The sequence below is a fragment of the Tasmannia lanceolata genome, unplaced genomic scaffold (assembly GCF_043159265.1).
Source record: "Tasmannia lanceolata isolate RefF3 unplaced genomic scaffold, GAP_Taslan_0.1 ptg000007l, whole genome shotgun sequence".
In the NCBI taxonomy this organism is placed as follows: domain Eukaryota; kingdom Viridiplantae; phylum Streptophyta; class Magnoliopsida; order Canellales; family Winteraceae; genus Tasmannia; species Tasmannia lanceolata.
The window spans coordinates 17,373,127-17,392,174 of record NW_027518684.1 but is presented as its reverse complement, the minus strand read 5'-3'; the positions used below and the strand labels follow the sequence as shown (position 1 = coordinate 17,392,174).

Sequence of the window (19,048 nt, the reverse complement as noted above, 5' to 3'; positions counted from 1 at the left end):
AGTACACTCACAGGTTGTCGAGGAAAAGTTGGTAGAGTTCGACTTATTGAAGCATGCTAGTAAACCATCATATTCTCTTAGTGGGGGAAACAAGCGCAAATTGTCTGTAGCCATTGCAATGATCGGCGATCCTCCTATTGTGATTCTTGATGAGCCATCTACAGGTTGCTTCTTGATCACTGGTTATGTTTAATGTAATATATTTGAATGCCTCTAAAAATAATTTCTCTGTTTCAATTTATCAATGTGTCTGTTGTGCTATACACGAAACAGCTTTTATGAGCACATGACAGTTGTTGAAAAAAATAGCAAGATACCCAAATGGAAATGGATTGCATCCCATGCTGAGAAGTATATTAAACTCAAGCCTTTGGAACCTTACGACATAATGAACAAGTAATTTTTTTTATTTTTTTTTTGTGAAGGTAAATAATGAACAAGTAATTGAAGTTACATTATTGTATAGACAACATCACAGTTAGAACGACACAACTTATGATTCCACACAATGGATTTCCCATGATTATCCTAGAAGGTCTAGTAGATGGAACACCAAAAGAAAGGTTACATGACATAAACGTATGTGATTAGTGGCATCTGTGTCTGCAGTCCAAGATGGGGCTGATGGAAAGCAAAGAGATAAATGATGATCTTGCACTAATATGGTGAGATTTATCTGCTGATAATTCACATTAAACCCATTTAGTTGACAACCACTATTTTGAATTGTGGAGGAGCATCACAATTGCATTTGTTGATGAAAGCAGACAATGAACAGGGGCTTGAGGATTAGGACAAGGCCTGATGAAATGGCCACCTGTCCAATATTCTATTCTCTATGTAGTCAGGAACCAATAAGTGAAATTTATTGTGTGAATATGATAGGCCTCATCTTGTGACCATGACTTCCACCTCTTCCATGCCCAAAAGTGAGTCAGTCAGAATAGACAACTTCATTCTGATCAAATCACTATTAGTGTCATGCTTTAGTTGCAGTGAAGGAATGAACATTCTTTTGCCTGTTTAAAAGAACAGGTCACTCACTCACTCAGAATGTGGGAGAATTAGATCGGATCATGGCGAGCATAACTAATTCCTTAAAGTCATCTCCAAGGTCCTCTATTATGTATTGGACCTTATCTTTGTGATCAAGAGAGTGTTGAATCGTTGCAAACTGATTTATACATATTTTAGACTATTGTGAAATTCCTGTGCAAATGAATTTCCCATCATGTAGTTTTGTATTCAATGGAAGACGTATTTCTTTGGATTCGAACTATTGTCCCTTATAGGTATAACAAAGAGAATTCTACAGATGCCAAGCTACGGGCATGTCTAACAAAAAGACTTCGCTAAATATAAAATGTCACGGCCTAGAAAGGACTTGATGCTTCTTCCATGTGCAAATTTCATGGAGATTGCATAAACTTGAGGAATGTAAGGTACCTTAGAATATGATGGAATGCTACCGTGTTTAAGGTACTTAGAGATTGCATAAACTGACTAATGGCACTAACGACATAGGTGAGATAAGGAAGAGTGATACTTGAGAGTTGAGAGTCAAGTATATCAGCTTACCGAAAATCTCCTAATATATACCTAGATTCTCAAGAGGCTGATCAGCATCTTCAAATAGCTTGTGATTAAGCTCCATGGGTATCTCAAATAGGTTTTACACCCAATTACAAGAATCTGTCAGAAGAGCTAGTGTATACTTTTTCTGTGACAGGAAGACTCCACGACAAAAACCATAGAAATTATCATAGAAGACCAATGTCTTTATTATCAAAGACCTTCTGCAGATAGTCCTTCACCTGTTTTATCCCTTATCATCTCTTGTAAGTATGATGTCATCCACTTGCGAAATAAAGGCAGTGATGGTGTCTTGCCTTTGTTTTACAAATGAAGTGTAATTCGCATAATGTCTCTTGAACCCAATTTGCATTAGAGCACGGTTGAACTAGGCAATCCACTCCATACATCTGATTACATCCTTTGAAAACCATGCAACCTTTATACCTTTTCACTTTCCCATTAGGCTTGTACTTTACGATGCAAATCCATCTTCAACATATAGGTTGTTTTCCTTTAGGTAACATGAACATGTCTCAAGTCTGAGGCTTTGATTATCTCGAAGGAAAAATTCAGACATTAAAAACTACAATATGAAAATATTGTCAAGGCTGTTTAAAAGGTGAAAAAAAACACAACATTAGTCCTAATGTATGCTACTCAATTCCTGACATCACAGGAAATTATGGGTATAATAGCAAGAAGCCCCGCAAAAAAAAAATCTCATATAAAAATATAGGAAAAACATTCACAAGTGTATAGCTTACTGGACAAAGCAGTTCAAGGGAAAGAAACCACTAAAACCTGAAGGCTCTGTTCACTTGCTTTCTTTCGGTTGTAACCTAGAGAATCTGATGGGGCAGAAAAGAAAAGAAAAGAAAAGCAAAACAAATAAAAAAATAAAATAAATGAAAAAAGTTAATATAAAATTTTGAAGACATTCGTATCCCTTTCCATTATAACAAATTTATGAAAGACATTCTTATCCCTGCCCCCTTCACCTTCACCGTCGATCGTTCCGTCCTAAACCGCCTCCTAGCTCATTTTTCTTCTTCTGAATTGTAGCTCCACCATCGATCGCCCCATCTCCAAACCGCAACCCAACATTTCAAACTGCAATCCAGTTCCGGTCTAGGGCTGTGGCCGGCGGCTAGTATAGGGGCTCGGAGGGATTGAGCTTTTACTCAGTCGATTCGTCCGGGATGGGCAAGTTTCACCTGGAAAAATGGAAGGATGACCGGATCGGATGAGTCGATTTGCGCGGGATGGACAAGTTTCGCCGGAAAAAATTGAAGGATGACCGGATCAGATGCTGCCGGTTTGGGGTTGCAGCAGCAGGTAGTTGATCTAGTGCGTCACTGGAGTTCTTGCCAGAAAGAATTAGGGCATGTTGATCGCCAGAAAATATGGAAGGGCTTAACGGTTTTGAGAAATTTGCAAGAAGGATGAGACTGCCGTAACGAAGGAGGAGTTTCTGTCAGGAGAAAAGGACCCTTTTCCGTTGCTGAGAAGCGGAAAAGGATCCACCGAAAACTTGAGAAACTAGGTACACTGGATATTCACGATTTCCACGTCATGAATAATGATAATAAAACGTTTCCGCAGAAACTTAGTGAACACCCAAATAACGCATTTTCACGGAAATCTCAGGGGGTTTTCCTTTTCCTTTCCGCTTCTCGGAAAGCAAGTGAACAGAGCCGAAGGTATCTTAGGAGAAACCCCTCCCAAGACAACCTTTTCCAATGGGGAAACCACTTTAAGATGAAGCTCATATAAGCCAAGATGGGCATTGTTTGTGAACCAGAATTGGACCAGCGACTTGGGTCAAAGAAGGGAAAAGATATTTGTTCTTAAAACAAGTTTTGACGTTGAGGCACATACTTAGTACCGAAGTTACTTTTATTTTTGTTATAAGGTTTTAAATCATAGTGGTATAATAGGTATATGTTTAAAGTTTCACTTATGTCTTTTAAGTGAATTAGAATAAAAGAGGGGCCCCGACATTATTCACATCACTGTTTACGACACTATTCAAGTCACTATTCACAACCATATTCACGTCACCATTTGCAGTTTTTTGTAGGGAACTTTAGGTGAGTATATTTTTCGAAAGTGGAGGGTTTTTAGTTTAAGGTTTAGAGCTTTCTTGGTTCTTTTCTGTTCACGCCCGCCCGCCCGTTTATGTATTTGCAATGTGTTTTGGAGAGAATTCTTACATCTTCTGGAATAAGGAAGGAGTTAGGGTTTTGTTGCCTAGTTCATGTTCGTGGAATTTTCATGTAGAAAATCCACTGTTGCAAAGATTTCTCCAGCAACTTCTGGTTTATTTTTGTGGGTTTGATCTACGGTTGTGATCAACCTAGAGTGGATCCATTTTCTGCTGCAATTTTCATTCTTTTGGATTGGTTATCAGTTGAAGCTTAGTTACTCATATTTTCTGCTGTAATTTAACTTCTTAGTTAATTCCAGATTTGAAGTATCTTGTTGATATCTGTAACCAAGAGCTTCCCATTGACTCTTGAATTTTTTTTTCTGTTACAAGTTGCATCATAAATTGATGTCGGGGAGTCAATCGTAGGTTCTACATAATTTAGTATGAGTGTCAATCATAAATTTGTTCGACATTAATATTGTGATGGCTTTTGTAACCTCCATCCATGAAAGATGTGTGTAGTTCAAAGTACTAGTCACTGATGTCTATCAAGTTTGCTTTTAATAATATACATTTGGTTCAACGTATTTGTTTCGCAAGACCTGCACTTTATTAATTAAATGTTTTCCATATATAAATTCATAATTAGGTATGGATCCTATTGCCAAAAGATTCATGTGGGAAGTTATATCCCGCCTATCAACCAGAAGAGGAAAGACAGCTGTCATTCTAACAACTCATAGTATGAATGAAGCTCAAGCACTCTGTACAAGGATTGGGATAATGGTACCTTTTACAGTGTATACTTCTTCTACATACAAGATTGGAAACCAGTATATCTTAAATACTAATAGAACCATACTGTCTTCATTTTTTTCGTGGAACATCAAGGTCGGAGGCCGGCTAAGATGCATTGGAAGCCCCCAGCATCTGAAAACACGTTTCGGAAATCATCTAGAACTAGAGGTATTTCATTATTATATAATCAAATATTATCAAGATTTAAAATTTCAGTTTTGGTTTCGGACATAGCCGAAACCGAAATTTCGGCCGAAAAAAAAAACAAATTTCATTGTTGTGTTGAAATTTTGGTAATTTCAGCCGAAGTTTTTGAAAAAAAAAATTTCAGAAAAAATATTTAAAATATTACATTTTCCCGATTTTGGCCTAAATTTTGGATTTATACTTTCAGTGTCGATCTCAACCGAAATCCAAAATTTCGGATGGCCGAAATTTAAAATCATGAATATGTTTTGCTTTAATAGATTTCACAGCATGTTCTGATTGTTCTCAGGTAAAACCTACAGAGGTGAGCACCACTGAGTTGGATCAATTGTGCAGAAGAATTCAAGAAACACTCTTTGACCTTCCATGTCATCCACGGAGCATACTTAGTGACCTTGAAATTTGCATAGGAGGAAGTGATTCCATCACGTCAGAAAATGTAGCAGAGATAAGTTTGTCACTGGAAATGATAACTGCTATTGGACGCTGGCTTGGCAATGAAGAAAGAATAAGGACACTTATTTCCTCAATGCCTGTTACTGATGGTGTGTTTGGGGAACAATTATCAGAGCAACTAACTCGTGATGGTATGACTAAACACCAAACACTATTTCAATTGCTTTTGTAATTACCAAAGTTTTAAATTTCAACCGAAATACCGAAATTTCGGATTTCAGTTGGGACCGAAACCTAAATGCACAAAACCCGAAAGGGAGATGATATTTTCACCCCCTCTGCCAGTACGCATTCGCCCCCCTTATAACGTGAACAGTGGGCAACTTTAACGCTTTTTTATGTCAAATCACGTTAAAAGGGGGGGGGGGGGGGGGGGGGGCGGGGCGTGAATGCGTACTGCAGTGGGGGTGAAAATATCATAGCCCAACGACCGAAATTTTGGAAAAATGATTTATTTTATTTTATTTTATTGCTCTTAATCCGAAATTTTGACCGAAATTTCAGCCTAAAATTCGGATTAAAAATGAAATTCAATTTTTTTTCCGAAATTCGGCCGAAATTTCAATTTCGTCCTAAACCGAAACCGGAATTTAAGTCCATGTTTGTAATTATCATGTTCTTATTCTGACCACAGAATCTATTTTCTCTCTCACCGAGTCTCTTCAATGTATATGAATAACAAACATGCACTAGGACTATAACTTCTGCTGCTGCTCTCATTATCTGCCGCTTTTATCAACTTGATATTTATGGGTGATTAAAAAAGAATATACAGATTACATTTGAAATCTGTAAAGACTGTAATTAATACATTTTCCTAGGTGGTATGAAAGAGAAGGTTAAATAAATCTGAGCTGTTAAAGTTGGGATTAGTAGTTCCTTTTAATCAAGGAAATCTATGTAACTTGTACACATGTGCCAGTGTTGGTCATGGACATGAAGTATCTGATAAAAACCTAACATTAAGACATACCCATACACAATTATAATTTTACTGAGCAATATAACTTTATTTTATGTTGTAGGCATGTCTAGATATCTCAATGATCATTGGAATTATATATGTATGTAAGTAATGCTAAAATGCAAGAAAAATGATTAATTAGCTGTGCCAGCATGTGTTCAACATGTCTGATACAGGTGTCAGACAAAGAATTTTGTAAGATGGGTGATTTTCTAGTGTGGAATGAGATGAATTCCTGGACAATCTGTCAAGTGTAAGATAGAAGGCTTGCATTCAGACCAAGGCCCTGTTCGTTTGAGATTATGGCAACTGATGGTGAGCCCCCAAACTGATTATTGGACTCAAGTTACATTAATTTTGAGCCCAGTAATCAGTTTTGGGGCTCCATCGGTTGTCATATCTCAAATGAACAGGGCCCAAGTGTTTGGCATTCCTAAATTTTACTGACTTTTACCCTGAAACTTCAATTTGTAATTCAGATTAAGCCCTGTTTAGAGCGAGTTTCACATGCACTTGTGTTGCACAAACCTTTTAATATCGTTCGTTTTCTCTTTGTTCGAATATACAACTACATTCTCTATCTGACTCTGGTAGGTACCATCACCGCCAAGTCTCAAATCCAGTAGCCACCATTTCTGACTCCATCCGCTATCTGATCTATTATTATTGTTTCCTATGTATCTTTGTAGTTATCTTCCTCTGATAAGTGAACCTTATCAAAGTCCCAAAGTCTAAGATAGTTGTGGTGTCTGGCCTTGTTACGAAATAATAAAATGAGCCCACTCGCCTTCCACTTACAAAAAAAACTAGGAAATCCCAATTTTTTGATCTGATCTTTTTAGAGTTTGTGATGCATCATATCATTGATGAAGTTTGCAGTTTTCATCAATATCTTACCGAGTTCATTTGTGAAACACACAAAGTTTATTCCATGTGCCTCGTGTATATTGTTACCCAAATGGTTGATTTTATGCAATAGATCAAGTGAATAATATATCCATTTGTTGAGAAACTGTGAAATAGAATCATAATGCGACTAAGAATGGAAGAAAGTACACATTAAGCAGGAATGGAGAGAATAAATCAGTAGAACGCTATCTAGGAGAATTGTACTGTGGCAGAAAGAACTAACACGGGAATTGAAATGCCAATTAATAAAACTGGTTATATTTAAATTTTAAATGAATCCTCTATTCTTTTTTTCTTTTTTTCTGAATGGCATGAATCCTCTGTTCTTACAAGTCTTATTCACTCAAACCAATTCATTCTATTTAGCACCTCGATGAAATCAGTATAGATCTACTACTTTAACCATCTGTTAACAGTCCCAATAGAGTACTTCTTCAGTTTTAATAGTAGTAGAACACTACCACCACCCCCCAAAACCCCCAGGCCCCAACCCTCAACCCCAAATATTCCTTGTGCTTGAACCATGACAGGTGAGTCGATAAACGATTTAGCAATTGTGAATCTTTAAAGGTAATGAATGCAAGTCGTCAAGCAAATACCTTGAAGGAGTGTATCTCATATTTCTGACTAGCGCTTATCTTGAGATACTTCTGGTTTTGGAGATGTAAGATCTTCAACCATAAGTAATGGGAAGCCTGTAAGAACGAGTAGGTCATTGCCTTCAAAGCTATGATACTCAAATGCTTCTAGAGGCCCAACGTACCGTGTCCGACACGCTACGATACCTGGATACTTCTATTTGTCAAATAATTGTCTTGGTTTAAACCTTTGATTCCCTATTTGAATTACCTATCATCCTTTTCGCTTGTTAGTGTTTTATATTTGCAAATATAACTTTGAATGTATGACACGAATAAAGGAAATCCAAGGAAATTGGAATCCTAAGTTTGGAGATGATCAATAACAAAAGAAAAAAAAGAAGGGGATCAAGGGATAAACAATACTAATTAAAAATCAAATAAATATTGCAAGAAGTGTTTAAAGAAGAAGAGGAATCCATTAAGTCTCAACTTCATTCAAGCTTCAGAGGATTTACAAGATTTCCTATATGAATGTCCAAAATGAACTCCACCCCCCATTTCACTCCTGCAGATAATCGAGAGGTTTTACATTGTTTAAGAGAAAAATAAATAACCCTAATGCTAAGTTCTAAACATGGGAAATTCTAAAACATTAATTTTCAAAGCATAGTCAAAACTAATATCTAAAAACCAAGGTGAACTCATGGGCAACAAAATGAAGAAAAAGAGGTAGGAAGAGGGATGGCGCCACTTTTAGGTTTGACGCCATAACGAAAGACCAAAATTCCTCTCACTTTCCACCTATTCTCAACTTACTCTACCTTTGTGATTTTTCCAACAATTCGCATTTTCTTCTTAGCAACCAATTTGAATTAGAACATCCCCTAGGATAGGGTGTCATTACCAAGGTCTTGGGTTGTATCATTCCCCTAGGTTGTTCTTCCTCTAGTTTAGTGGTTCATAAGGGTGATAGTCAAAAATATCAACAACGTTGTAAATATTTGAAGTGTCCAAACCACTTTGTAGATCAATTTTGTGTGCATTGTTGTTGATCTTCATCAAAATTTGCATGGCCCAATCTTCTTGAACTTCGGCTGGTTGTAGGAACCAAATGGGAACCATTCTTTTCATCGTTACTCCATAACTTTGCAACATTCATTGTAATTCCTGTGTTGGCAATGTTCATCAGTGTTGGCTGTGTATTAGGAATTGCTCTCTAGTTTCTTGCACACAGCCATGTATTGCTCGGATATTTTCAGCCTGTCTGTGCATCTAGATAAAAACTTGCCAAAGCTGAGATTTTAATTGCTCGTCTTCCCACCTATTTTCCCCAACTTATTACTCTGGTTTTGTCCTTGACCTGTGTATTTTAGTTTATTGTACAAGTTGGCATCTTATGTACCATTATGCTGTAGATTAATTATTAATGTCGTTAATGTTCCTGAACAGTCTTCCATGAGAATGATTTTGATTAATTCTTATTACTCATTTTTCCTATGTCCTTTGATCACTAGGTGGTATTCCATTGCGAATATTTTCAGAGTGGTGGTTGGCTAAAGAAAAGTTCTCAGTAATTGATTCATTTATTCACTCCTTGTTTCCTGGTGCTACATTCCAAGGTTGTAATGGATTGAGTGTTAAATATCAGGTAATGATCTTACCATGTGTTATTTATGTTGTCTATCCCCATATGATCCTCTTCGATATTCTAGCCTTTAGTTTTCTCATCTTGAATAAACCATTGTCAAACCAAAATGCATACATATTTGCACACATTATTGTTCCCCCCCTATTTCTTGATACTGGTAAAATTAGTCCGCGTCCACTAATTTCTACGTTCACTTTCTTACACCTTATTATCAAAACATCCCAAGGTTTTTAAACTCTGAAAACATATTCCAGATGATCTCTTAATAAAGGATAAGCCTAAACATGCATACCACTTTAAAAAGGCAACCATTCTTCACATGCTTTCCTATAACTATTAGTTCAAAGAATCGTGCAGTCTTCACGGCCATTCTTAAGGAGAATGTTATTTGAGTCCATCACCATCCAATACATGATCTGTCAGTGATAGGATGTAAAACCGGTGTTAGTTTTTAATGCATAAATATCATGTTATCCCCGTGAGGAATATATGTGGCAATGTTGGCCACATCAGTCCTCTAATGAGAGACTAACCTAACAACCCATTCATACAATCCCCTTCTAAATGATAAACCTAAGCTGGGCTCACATTCGCTGACAGTCGTATCATGTATCGTTCATTGATATACAGTAACACACCATTGTTTTGATGGGGAAATCAAATATTTGATCATTTACCCATTGGTGAAGGCAAAACTTTTCTATAAAGGCATGGTTTGACTTTATATATGAAGTTTCAATGTGTTCAATCTGGGTTGGAATGAAAGATTCAGCAGCTACGTATGGTTTCACCACAATAGTAATTGTTAATCTCAGCCCTTTAACCTTTCATCTTGATTAAATCTAGATAATCAAAAATTGAATTCTCAATCCCTAGCACACTAGAACAGCCAAAACGTATTAACAACCTTGTCGACTCAAAAACACATTCTAGCTCTCAGATGCTATAGTCATGTACAGATTATCAAACCTTATATTGCTATCAATGAAGAGATTGGGAATATGGTTCAGTTCACATTTGTCTTTGGATGCACTTATTTGATATGGGGTTTGCTTTCAGTTACCATACAGAGAAGGCTCCTCGCTTGCAGACATCTTTGGACACTTAGAGCGAAACAGGTGAATTAATTTGAAATTTAGCCCTTTCCACATTTATTAATGCTCCTTTTGTGTGTTTTTCTTGTTTGTCTCATTTTTTATCATGTCAGAGAAAAAATAGAAAAGCAATATTTCAAGTTAACAGGACTCAATTCTTCAGGGGCAAACTTGGAGTGGCAGAATACAGCATCAGTCAGTCCACATTGGAAACCATTTTTAATCACTTTGCCGCAAACCCATAAGCACAGTAACACAGGATTTTACTATCTCCAGTGAAAAGAATCAGCGCCGACTACATTCATTTTTCTAGTGGATCAGATCACACTCTCAGACAGAAACAAGATCATCCATCTTAATTTTGTATGCCTCCTGTAAATATAGAAGGCCCCAAGTCACAAAAATTTTCATGGTGGTTCATTCATAGCAACTGTAATTATTATTGCTTTTTACCTCATCATCGAATTTAGTTTTGTATATTAAAAAAGTCACAGACATGCTATTTGAACTATCACGTGCAGTATTGCCTCAAAATGGTGATGGATTTGTATCTATTTGCATTGGGTTTTTGTAATCATGTCACATTGGTTTTACTTTGTAACAGGTTCAGGTTTCTGTTTACCTGAACTAACTTAATACCAAAAGGGTAAAAGGGAGTGAAATTGAGATAAGGATTGTAGGGTACCTAGTCTAATTACTTGCTTGAATGCCTCATGGTCTACGCATAATCTTCCAACAATTTGGATTAAAATGATGGTTTTGTAGAAGGCTATGTACATTTTTAATCAAGAAATATTTTACTTGGGGGGTAACAAAGTTTTGTGTAAATTTAGGCCCTCTTTGAATACCTCTAAAAGTCATTTGCTTATAATCTTATATGGAAATGGTTTTGAAGTGAAATGTGATTGTTTGCAAATAATGTTAGAAATGATAAAGTTAATGGCTTCCAAAGAGGCCTTAATGTCTGATTTGCAAATAAGATTAAATTAAGATAATCTTATTTGCAAATAAGGAACCAACCTTAGGGCGCATTCGGATTGGCAATATCACGGTCACGGTCACGCTTCCTGTCTCTCATCTCTGTCTCTCATCGCTATAAATCGCAGCAGGGGGGGTTTGCTTTAGTCATCCTTCTCCACCATCTGATAGTGTGTTGGTATGAAAATGGCTTCTAAGTCTATTTTTGTTTTGGGTATTTTCTTTGCTGCTTTTCTGCTCATCTCCTCGGAGGTGGCAAGTAGAGAACTTGCTGAGGAAACTATGGCAGTGAAAAGGGGTAGGTTTATAGTGTTTTTTTCTCACAAAACTGTGCTTGATTTTTTATTATTTGTAGCGTGGTTTCGGAAAATTGTATAAATTTGTCTACTAAACTACTTGGATAGCTGATTTATCTTTCCAAAACACAATTTGAATATCAATGGGAGTGAATTTCGACCATTTGATAGTTGTTCTTAGAAATTCTATGTTTTTGGATGTGTGTTACAGTCGTGCTTGCAGAAACAGATGGCGTGAAGGATACAAAGAGTCAATATCATCGAGATCAGATTTGCAGTTGCTGCGGCGGTAGTTGCAATTGCTGCTAGGCAGTCCGGTCGACCGAGGAAACCGAAGGAAGCCAAGCCTCACAACTATCTTGGTGTCTTGCCTCACAACTGTCTTGGTGTCGTCCAATAACTTGCTGGTTTGAACGTTTAAAAATAATGTAATGGTTTTCTTCATATAAATCTCTCTCTCTCTCTCTCTCTCTCTCTAACCATGGAAATTAGAAGATGTTATCCAAACAGCCTATTTTAAAACCTTACATTTAATAATCAAGCTTTCTTCAATCCTAGATTTTGGAAAAATCCAAGATTTATGTTATCCAATTGATTTGGGGGGTGAAAACCTAGTGGTGGAAATGCCAAGTTGCAAGGGGTCATGGTTTGAAAGAGATGTGTCTTTGGTCATGGAGTGTGTATGTTGTCATGCCCCAAACCGTGATCAATGCTAGGCATGTGACAACACCGCATACCCATGGGGTCAAATTCCTTGCATTAACATATAGAGCAATCTAACTTTCCACAAATAAGTAAATAAATCCACTAGACATTAAATTCTCAATGTAACTCCAAATCCTAATAGCCTAAGCCACAGTCATTTCCACAGCCCCACTGACAGGTAAATGTGATCAGTCTAATGCGGTCCAGACCAGTGCCACAACCCCAATAGCAGGTAGGCTATCATAGGGTACCAAATGATGCACCTACTAATAAACACACCCACATGACCGCTCTACGTGCCAGTATCATAGCCTCACTGGCAGGTATCCCGTGTAGTTCTAGTGCCACAGCCCCCCAGGCAGGCAGGTTACCCTGATACATGACTAGGCTAATGGTATGCAAGATCAAATCACTCCACATCTAACCCAACTGGGTCACAACAATTCCATAGAATCTCATTATGCAATTGAAAATCAATAAACTATCACAGCAGGATTCACACCTGCTTTAACCATGATTTTACAAAATAAAACATGCAGGAAGAATACATCAGGTCATGGCTCATGTAAAGAGATACACATATTTTCTAGAACATGTTCATGGTTTGCAAGAATACTCATATAAATCCAATGGTATAGTTATGAGAGCAATGTATAAAAAAGCAATGCATGCACACGAAGCATTTCAAATCACCCACTATTAAGAAAACGCTGCTATAGGAAATCGGTTTCTTACTTCAGCTTGAAATTCCTAAAATCATGAATCAGAAAAAGGAAGAAGGTTCTTCTCAAGTAAGAAAGACCGTCTCACTAGTGAGGAGGTCCAAAGTAGCGATGGTAATAATAGTCTTTTATTGTCGACGTGAAAAATATATTTTTTTCACTATTTTTTTTTAAACTTAAAAAAATAGTCGGCGATGGTAATAACTGACGCTATATCTTATAACTGGCGATGGTTATATATTCGACGCCATATCCGTCGCTAAAATCCTTTAGCGATGAAAATATTGTCGACGTGAAAAATATTTAGAGACGGTTATATAACAATTGGTGACGGATGTGAGCTGTCGCCAAAGGGCTTATTTCTTGTAGCACTTGAACTTCTATCAAAATGAAAGTGTATCCAATGAAAGCATATCCATCCATATTCAGACAAATCAATAAGGAAAGTTCAAAGCAAAGAGAGAGGTGACTATCAACTATCAAGTAAACGAGGTGCGAATATAATCTCCAATGGTAAAATTGATGCTGACATTGCCCATTGGATGCATGTCACCAAAGTAATGTAAAAGAATATTAAATGCACGCACTTTGGTGATATGCATCCAATGGGGGCCTCATTTCATCTGTGTTTTTGGAAGGGAGTTTAGCATTCCTCAAATTATAAACCAGAGAAGTGGTGGGGGACTTTTCAAAGACTGCAGATATTTTGGGTCCTCAATTTCTGTTGTGAGCACTGACTACTCTAAATGACGTAAGGTTGGGGTGGAGGCTACATGCAAATATATATGTGTGCCCCACTCTTATTTTTGCCTCCAATATTTTTCCTTTGTTTATTGCATCGAAACTAGGGCTGCAACAGGTCGAGTTGGGTCGGGTTTTTCAAAACCCTAACCCAACCCTGGATCCCATTTTCTTGGCCCTGGCCCGCCCTGACCCTGAGTCAGGGCTGAAAAACCTCAACCCATGGCCCGCCCTACAGGGCTCAGTACTGGCCTTGGCCCGCCCTGATTGGCCCTGATTGGGCAGGGCCGGGCCAGGCCGGCCCTAATTGACCCTAGTGTAAATACCTGTTAAGAGTGCCAAAAATAAAGCAACCACTTATCATATAGAACAAAATGATCAATAAACAGAGAAAGGGAACAAAATAAGACAATATGAATTCAACAACATGACAGGCCACAGAGACAATTAATAATAATAATCTAAAGAAACATCAATCCAAGATCATAGAAAACATTAGCAAAAGAAACATGCATAGATGGTTTAATTCTATAATAGAAAACTTAGGGTCGGGCCCGGTCAGGGTACCAGAGGCATTAACCCAGAACCCGACCCGAGCTGAGTCAGGGTCTAAAAAAATGAACCCTGACCCGCCCTCAGGGTTGGAAAATCCAGCCCTGACCCTGTTTGGGCTCAGGGCGGTTTAGGGCCGACAGGGCCAAACTTGCACCCCTAATCCAAACATAGGGGTGTAACTATCAAAATCCAATAGTTGTGAGGGAGTAGAGGCTCTTCCAATCTCTTACTAAGCACTAATAGGGGAGTGTTTCCTGGTCTTTCACCCATGTACTGCTTTAAACGACTAGTGTTGTGAATAATGCAATACCAACAAAGAGATAAGATTTGGTGAATCGGCACTAGCAACCCACTACATGGTGGGTTACACATATTATGCATTTAATATTGCACATCCCCACACTCATAGCTATAAATCACAGTAAGGGAGTTTAGCATTCCATCCGTGTTTTTGGAAGGGAGTTTAGCATTCCTCAAATTATAAACCAGAGAAGTGGTGGGGGACTTTTCAAAGACTGCAGATATTTTGGGTCCTCAATTTCTGTTGTGAGCACTGACTACTCTAAATGACGTAAGGTTGGGGTGGAGGCTACATGCAAATATATATGTGTGCCCCACTCTTATTTTTGCCTCCAATATTTTTCCTTTGTTTATTGCATCCAAACTAGGGCTGCAACAGGTCGAGTTGGGTCGGGTTTTTCAAAACCCTAGCCCAACCCTGGATCCCATTTTCTTGGCCCTGGCCCGCCCTGCCCTGAGTCAGGGCTGAAAAACCTCAACCCATGGCCCGCCCTACAGGGCTCAGTACTGGCCTTGGCCCGCCCTGATTGGCCCTGATTGGGCAGGGCCGGGCCAGGCCGGCCCTAATTGACCCTAGTGTAAATACCTGTTAAGAGTGCCAAAAATAAAGCAACCACTTATCATATAGAACAAAATGATCAATAAACAGAGAAAGGGAACAAAATAAGACAATATGAATTCAACAACATGACGGGCCACAGAGACAATTAATAATAATAATCTAAAGAAACATCAATCCAAGATCATAAAAAACATTAGCAAAAGAAACATGCATAGATGGTTTAATTCTATAATAGAAAACTTAGGGTCGGGCCCGGTCAGGGTACCAGGGGCATTAACCCAGAACCCGACCCGAGCTGAGTCAGGGTCTAAAAAAATGAACCCTGACCCGCCCTCAGGGTTGGAAAATCCAGCCCTGACCCTGTTTGGGCTCAGGGCGGTTTAGGGCCGACAGGGCCAAACTTGCACCCCTAATCCAAACATAGGGGTGTAACTATCAAAATCCAATAGTTGTGAGGGAGTAGAGGGTCTTCCAATCTCTTACTAAGCACTAATAGGGGAGTGTTTCCTGGTCTTTCACCCATGTACTGCTTTAAACGACTAGTGTTGTGAATAATGCAATACCAACAAAGAGATAAGATTTGGTGAATCGGCACTAGCAACCCACTACATGGTGGGTTACACATATTATGCATTTAATATTGCACATCCCCACACTCATAGCTATAAATCACAGTAAGGGAGTTTAGCATTCCATCTGTGTTTTTGGAAGGGAGTTTAGCATTCCTCAAATTATAAACCAGAGAAGTGGTGGGGGACTTTTCAAAGACTGCAGATATTTTGGGTCCTCAATTTCTGTTGTGAGCACTGACTACTCTAAATGACGTAAGGTTGGGGTGGAGGCGACATGCAAATATATATGTGTGCCCCACTCTTATTTTTGCCTCCAATATTTTTCCTTTGTTTATTGCATCCAAACTAGGGCTGCAACAGGTCGAGTTGGGTCGGGTTTTTCAAAACCCTAGCCCAACCCTGGATCCCATTTTCTTGGCCCTGGCCCGCCCTGACCCTGAGTCAGGGCTGAAAAACCTCAACCCATGGCCCGCCCTACAGGGCTCAGTACTGGCCTTGGCCCGCCCTGATTGGCCCTGATTGGGCAGGGCCGGGCCAGGCCGGCCCTAATTGACCCTAGTGTAAATACCTGTTAAGAGTGCCAAAAATAAAGCAACCACTTATCATATAGAACAAAATGATCAATAAACAGAGAAAGGGAACAAAATAAGACAATATGAATTCAACAACATGACGGGCCACAGAGACAATTAATAATAATAATCTAAAGAAACATCAATCCAAGATCATAGAAAACATTAGCAAAAGAAACATGCATAGATGGTTTAATTCTATAATAGAAAACTTAGGGTCGGGCCCGGTAAGGGTACCAGGGGCATTAACCCAGAACCCGACCCGAGCTGAGTCAGGGTCTAAAAAAATGAACCCTGACCCGCCCTCAGGGTTGGAAAATCCAGCCCTGACCCTGTTTGGGCTCAGGGCCGACAGGGCCAAACTTGCACCCCTAATCCAAACATAGGGGTGTAACTATCAAAATCCAATAGTTGTGAGGGAGTAGAGGCTCTTCCAATCTCTTACTAAGCACTAATAGGGGAGTGTTTCCTGGTCTTTCACCCATGTACTGCTTTAAACGACTAGTGTTGTGAATAATGCAATACCAACAAAGAGATAAGATTTGGTGAATCGGCACTAGCAACCCACTACATGGTGGGTTACACAAATTATGCATTTAATATTGCACATCCCCACACTCATAGCTATAAATCACAGTAAGGGAGTTTAGCATTCCATCTGTGTTTTTGGAAGGGAGTTTAGCATTCCTCAAATTATAAACCAGAGAAGTGGTAGGGGACTTTTCAAAGACTGCAGATATTTTGGGTCCTCAATTTCTGTTGTGAGCACTGACTACTCTAAATGACGTAAGGTTGGGGTGGAGGCTACATGCAAATATATATGTGTGCCCCACTCTTATTTTTGCCTCCAATATTTTTCCTTTGTTTATTGCATCCAAACTAGGGCTGCAACAGGTCGAGTTGGGTCGGGTTTTTCAAAACCCTAGCCCAACCCTGGATCCCATTTTCTTGGCCCTGGCCCGCCCTGACCCTGAGTCAGGGCTGAAAAACCTCAACCCATGGCCCGCCCTACAGGGCTCAGTACTGGCCTTGGCCCGCCCTGATTGGCCCTGATTGGGCAGGGCCGGGCGAGGTCGGCCCTAATTGGCCCTAGCGTAAATACCTGTTAAGAGTGCCAAAAATAAAGCAATCACTTATCATATAGAACAAAATGATCAATAAACACATAAAGGGGACAAACTAAGACAATATGAATTCAACAACATGACGGGCCACAGAGACAATTAATAATAATAATCTAAAGAAACATCAATCCAAGATCATAGAAAACATTAGCAAAAGAAACATGCATAGATGGTTTAATTCTATAATAGAAAACTTAGGGTCGGGCCCGGTCAGGGTACCCGGGGCATTAACCCAGAACCCGACCCGAGCTGAGTCAGGGTCTAAAAAAATGAACCCTGACCCGCCCTCAGGGTTGGAAAATCCAGCCCTGACCCTGTTTGGGCTCAGGGCGGTTTAGGGCCGACAGGGCCAAACTTGCACCCCTAATCCAAACATAGGGGTGTAACTATCAAAATCCAATAGTTGTGAGGGAGTAGAGGCTCTTCCAATCTCTTACTAAGCACTAATAGGGGAGTGTTTCCTGGTCTTTCACCCATGTACTGCTTTAAACGACTAGTGTTGTGAATAATGCAATACCAACAAAGAGATAAGATTTGGTGAATCGGCACTAGCAACCCACTACATGGTGGGTTACACATATTATGCATTTAATATTGCACATCCCCACACTCATAGCTATAAATCACAGTAAGGGAGTTTAGCATTCCATCTGTGTTTTTGGAAGGGAGTTTAGCATTCCTCAAATTATAAACCAGAGAAGTGGTGGGGGACTTTTCAAAGACTGCAGATATTTTGGGTCCTCAATTTCTGTTGTGAGCACTGACTACTCTAAATGACGTAAGGTTGGGGTGGAGGCGACATGCAAATATATATGTGTGCCCCACTCTTATTTTTGCCTCCAATATTTTTCCTTTGTTTATTGCATCCAAACTAGGGCTGCAACAGGTCGAGTTGGGTCGGGTTTTTCAAAACCCTAGCCCAACCCTGGAACCCATTTTCTTGGCCCTGGCCCGCCCTGACCCTGAGTCAGGGCTGAAAAACCTCAACCCATGGCCCGCCCTACAGGGCTCAGTACTGGCCTTGGCCCGCCCTGATTGGGCAGGGCCGGGCCAGGCCGGCCCTAATTGACCCTAGTGTAAATACCTGTTAAGAGTGCCAAAAATAAAGCAACCACTTATCATATAGAACAAAATGATCAATAAACAGAGAAAGGGAACAAAATAAGACAATATGAATTCAACAACATGACGGGCCACAGAGACAATTAATAATAATAATCTAAAGAAACATCAATCCAAGATCATAGAAAACATTAGCAAAAGAAACATGCATAGATGGTTTAATTCTATAATAGAAAACTTAGGGTCGGGCCCGGTAAGGGTACCAGGGGCATTAACCCAGAACCCGACCCGAGCTGAGTCAGGGTCTAAAAAAATGAACCCTGACCCGCCCTCAGGGTTGGAAAATCCAGCCCTGACCCTGTTTGGGCTCAGGGCCGACAGGGCCAAACTTGCACCCCTAATCCAAACATAGGGGTGTAACTATCAAAATCCAATAGTTGTGAGGGAGTAGAGGCTCTTCCAATCTCTTACTAAGCAC

General features: G+C 39.3%; 1 protein-coding gene across 3 annotated transcripts in view; it reads left to right on the top strand.

Moving 5' to 3' along the window:
* Positions 1-11,069, top strand: part of ABCA1 (ATP-binding cassette A1) — an 82,058-nt gene extending 70,989 nt beyond the window's left edge. For 2 of the 3 annotated variants that reach the window (XM_077385574.1, XM_077385575.1), the window contains 7 exons: positions 14-164; positions 4,374-4,510; positions 4,616-4,690; positions 5,019-5,316; positions 9,154-9,287; positions 10,347-10,405; positions 10,545-11,069. In XM_077385574.1, coding sequence (XP_077241689.1) covers positions 14-164; positions 4,374-4,510; positions 4,616-4,690; positions 5,019-5,316; positions 9,154-9,287; positions 10,347-10,405; positions 10,545-10,626 — 936 coding nt within the window. In that variant the 3' untranslated portion in view covers positions 10,627-11,069. Of the gene's footprint in view, positions 1-13; positions 165-4,373; positions 4,511-4,615; positions 4,691-5,018; positions 5,317-9,153; positions 9,288-10,346; positions 10,406-10,544 lie in introns of those variants that run through there. The other variant, XR_013252118.1, reaches the window with a different exon arrangement.
* Positions 11,070-19,048: the final 7,979 nt, after the last annotated feature.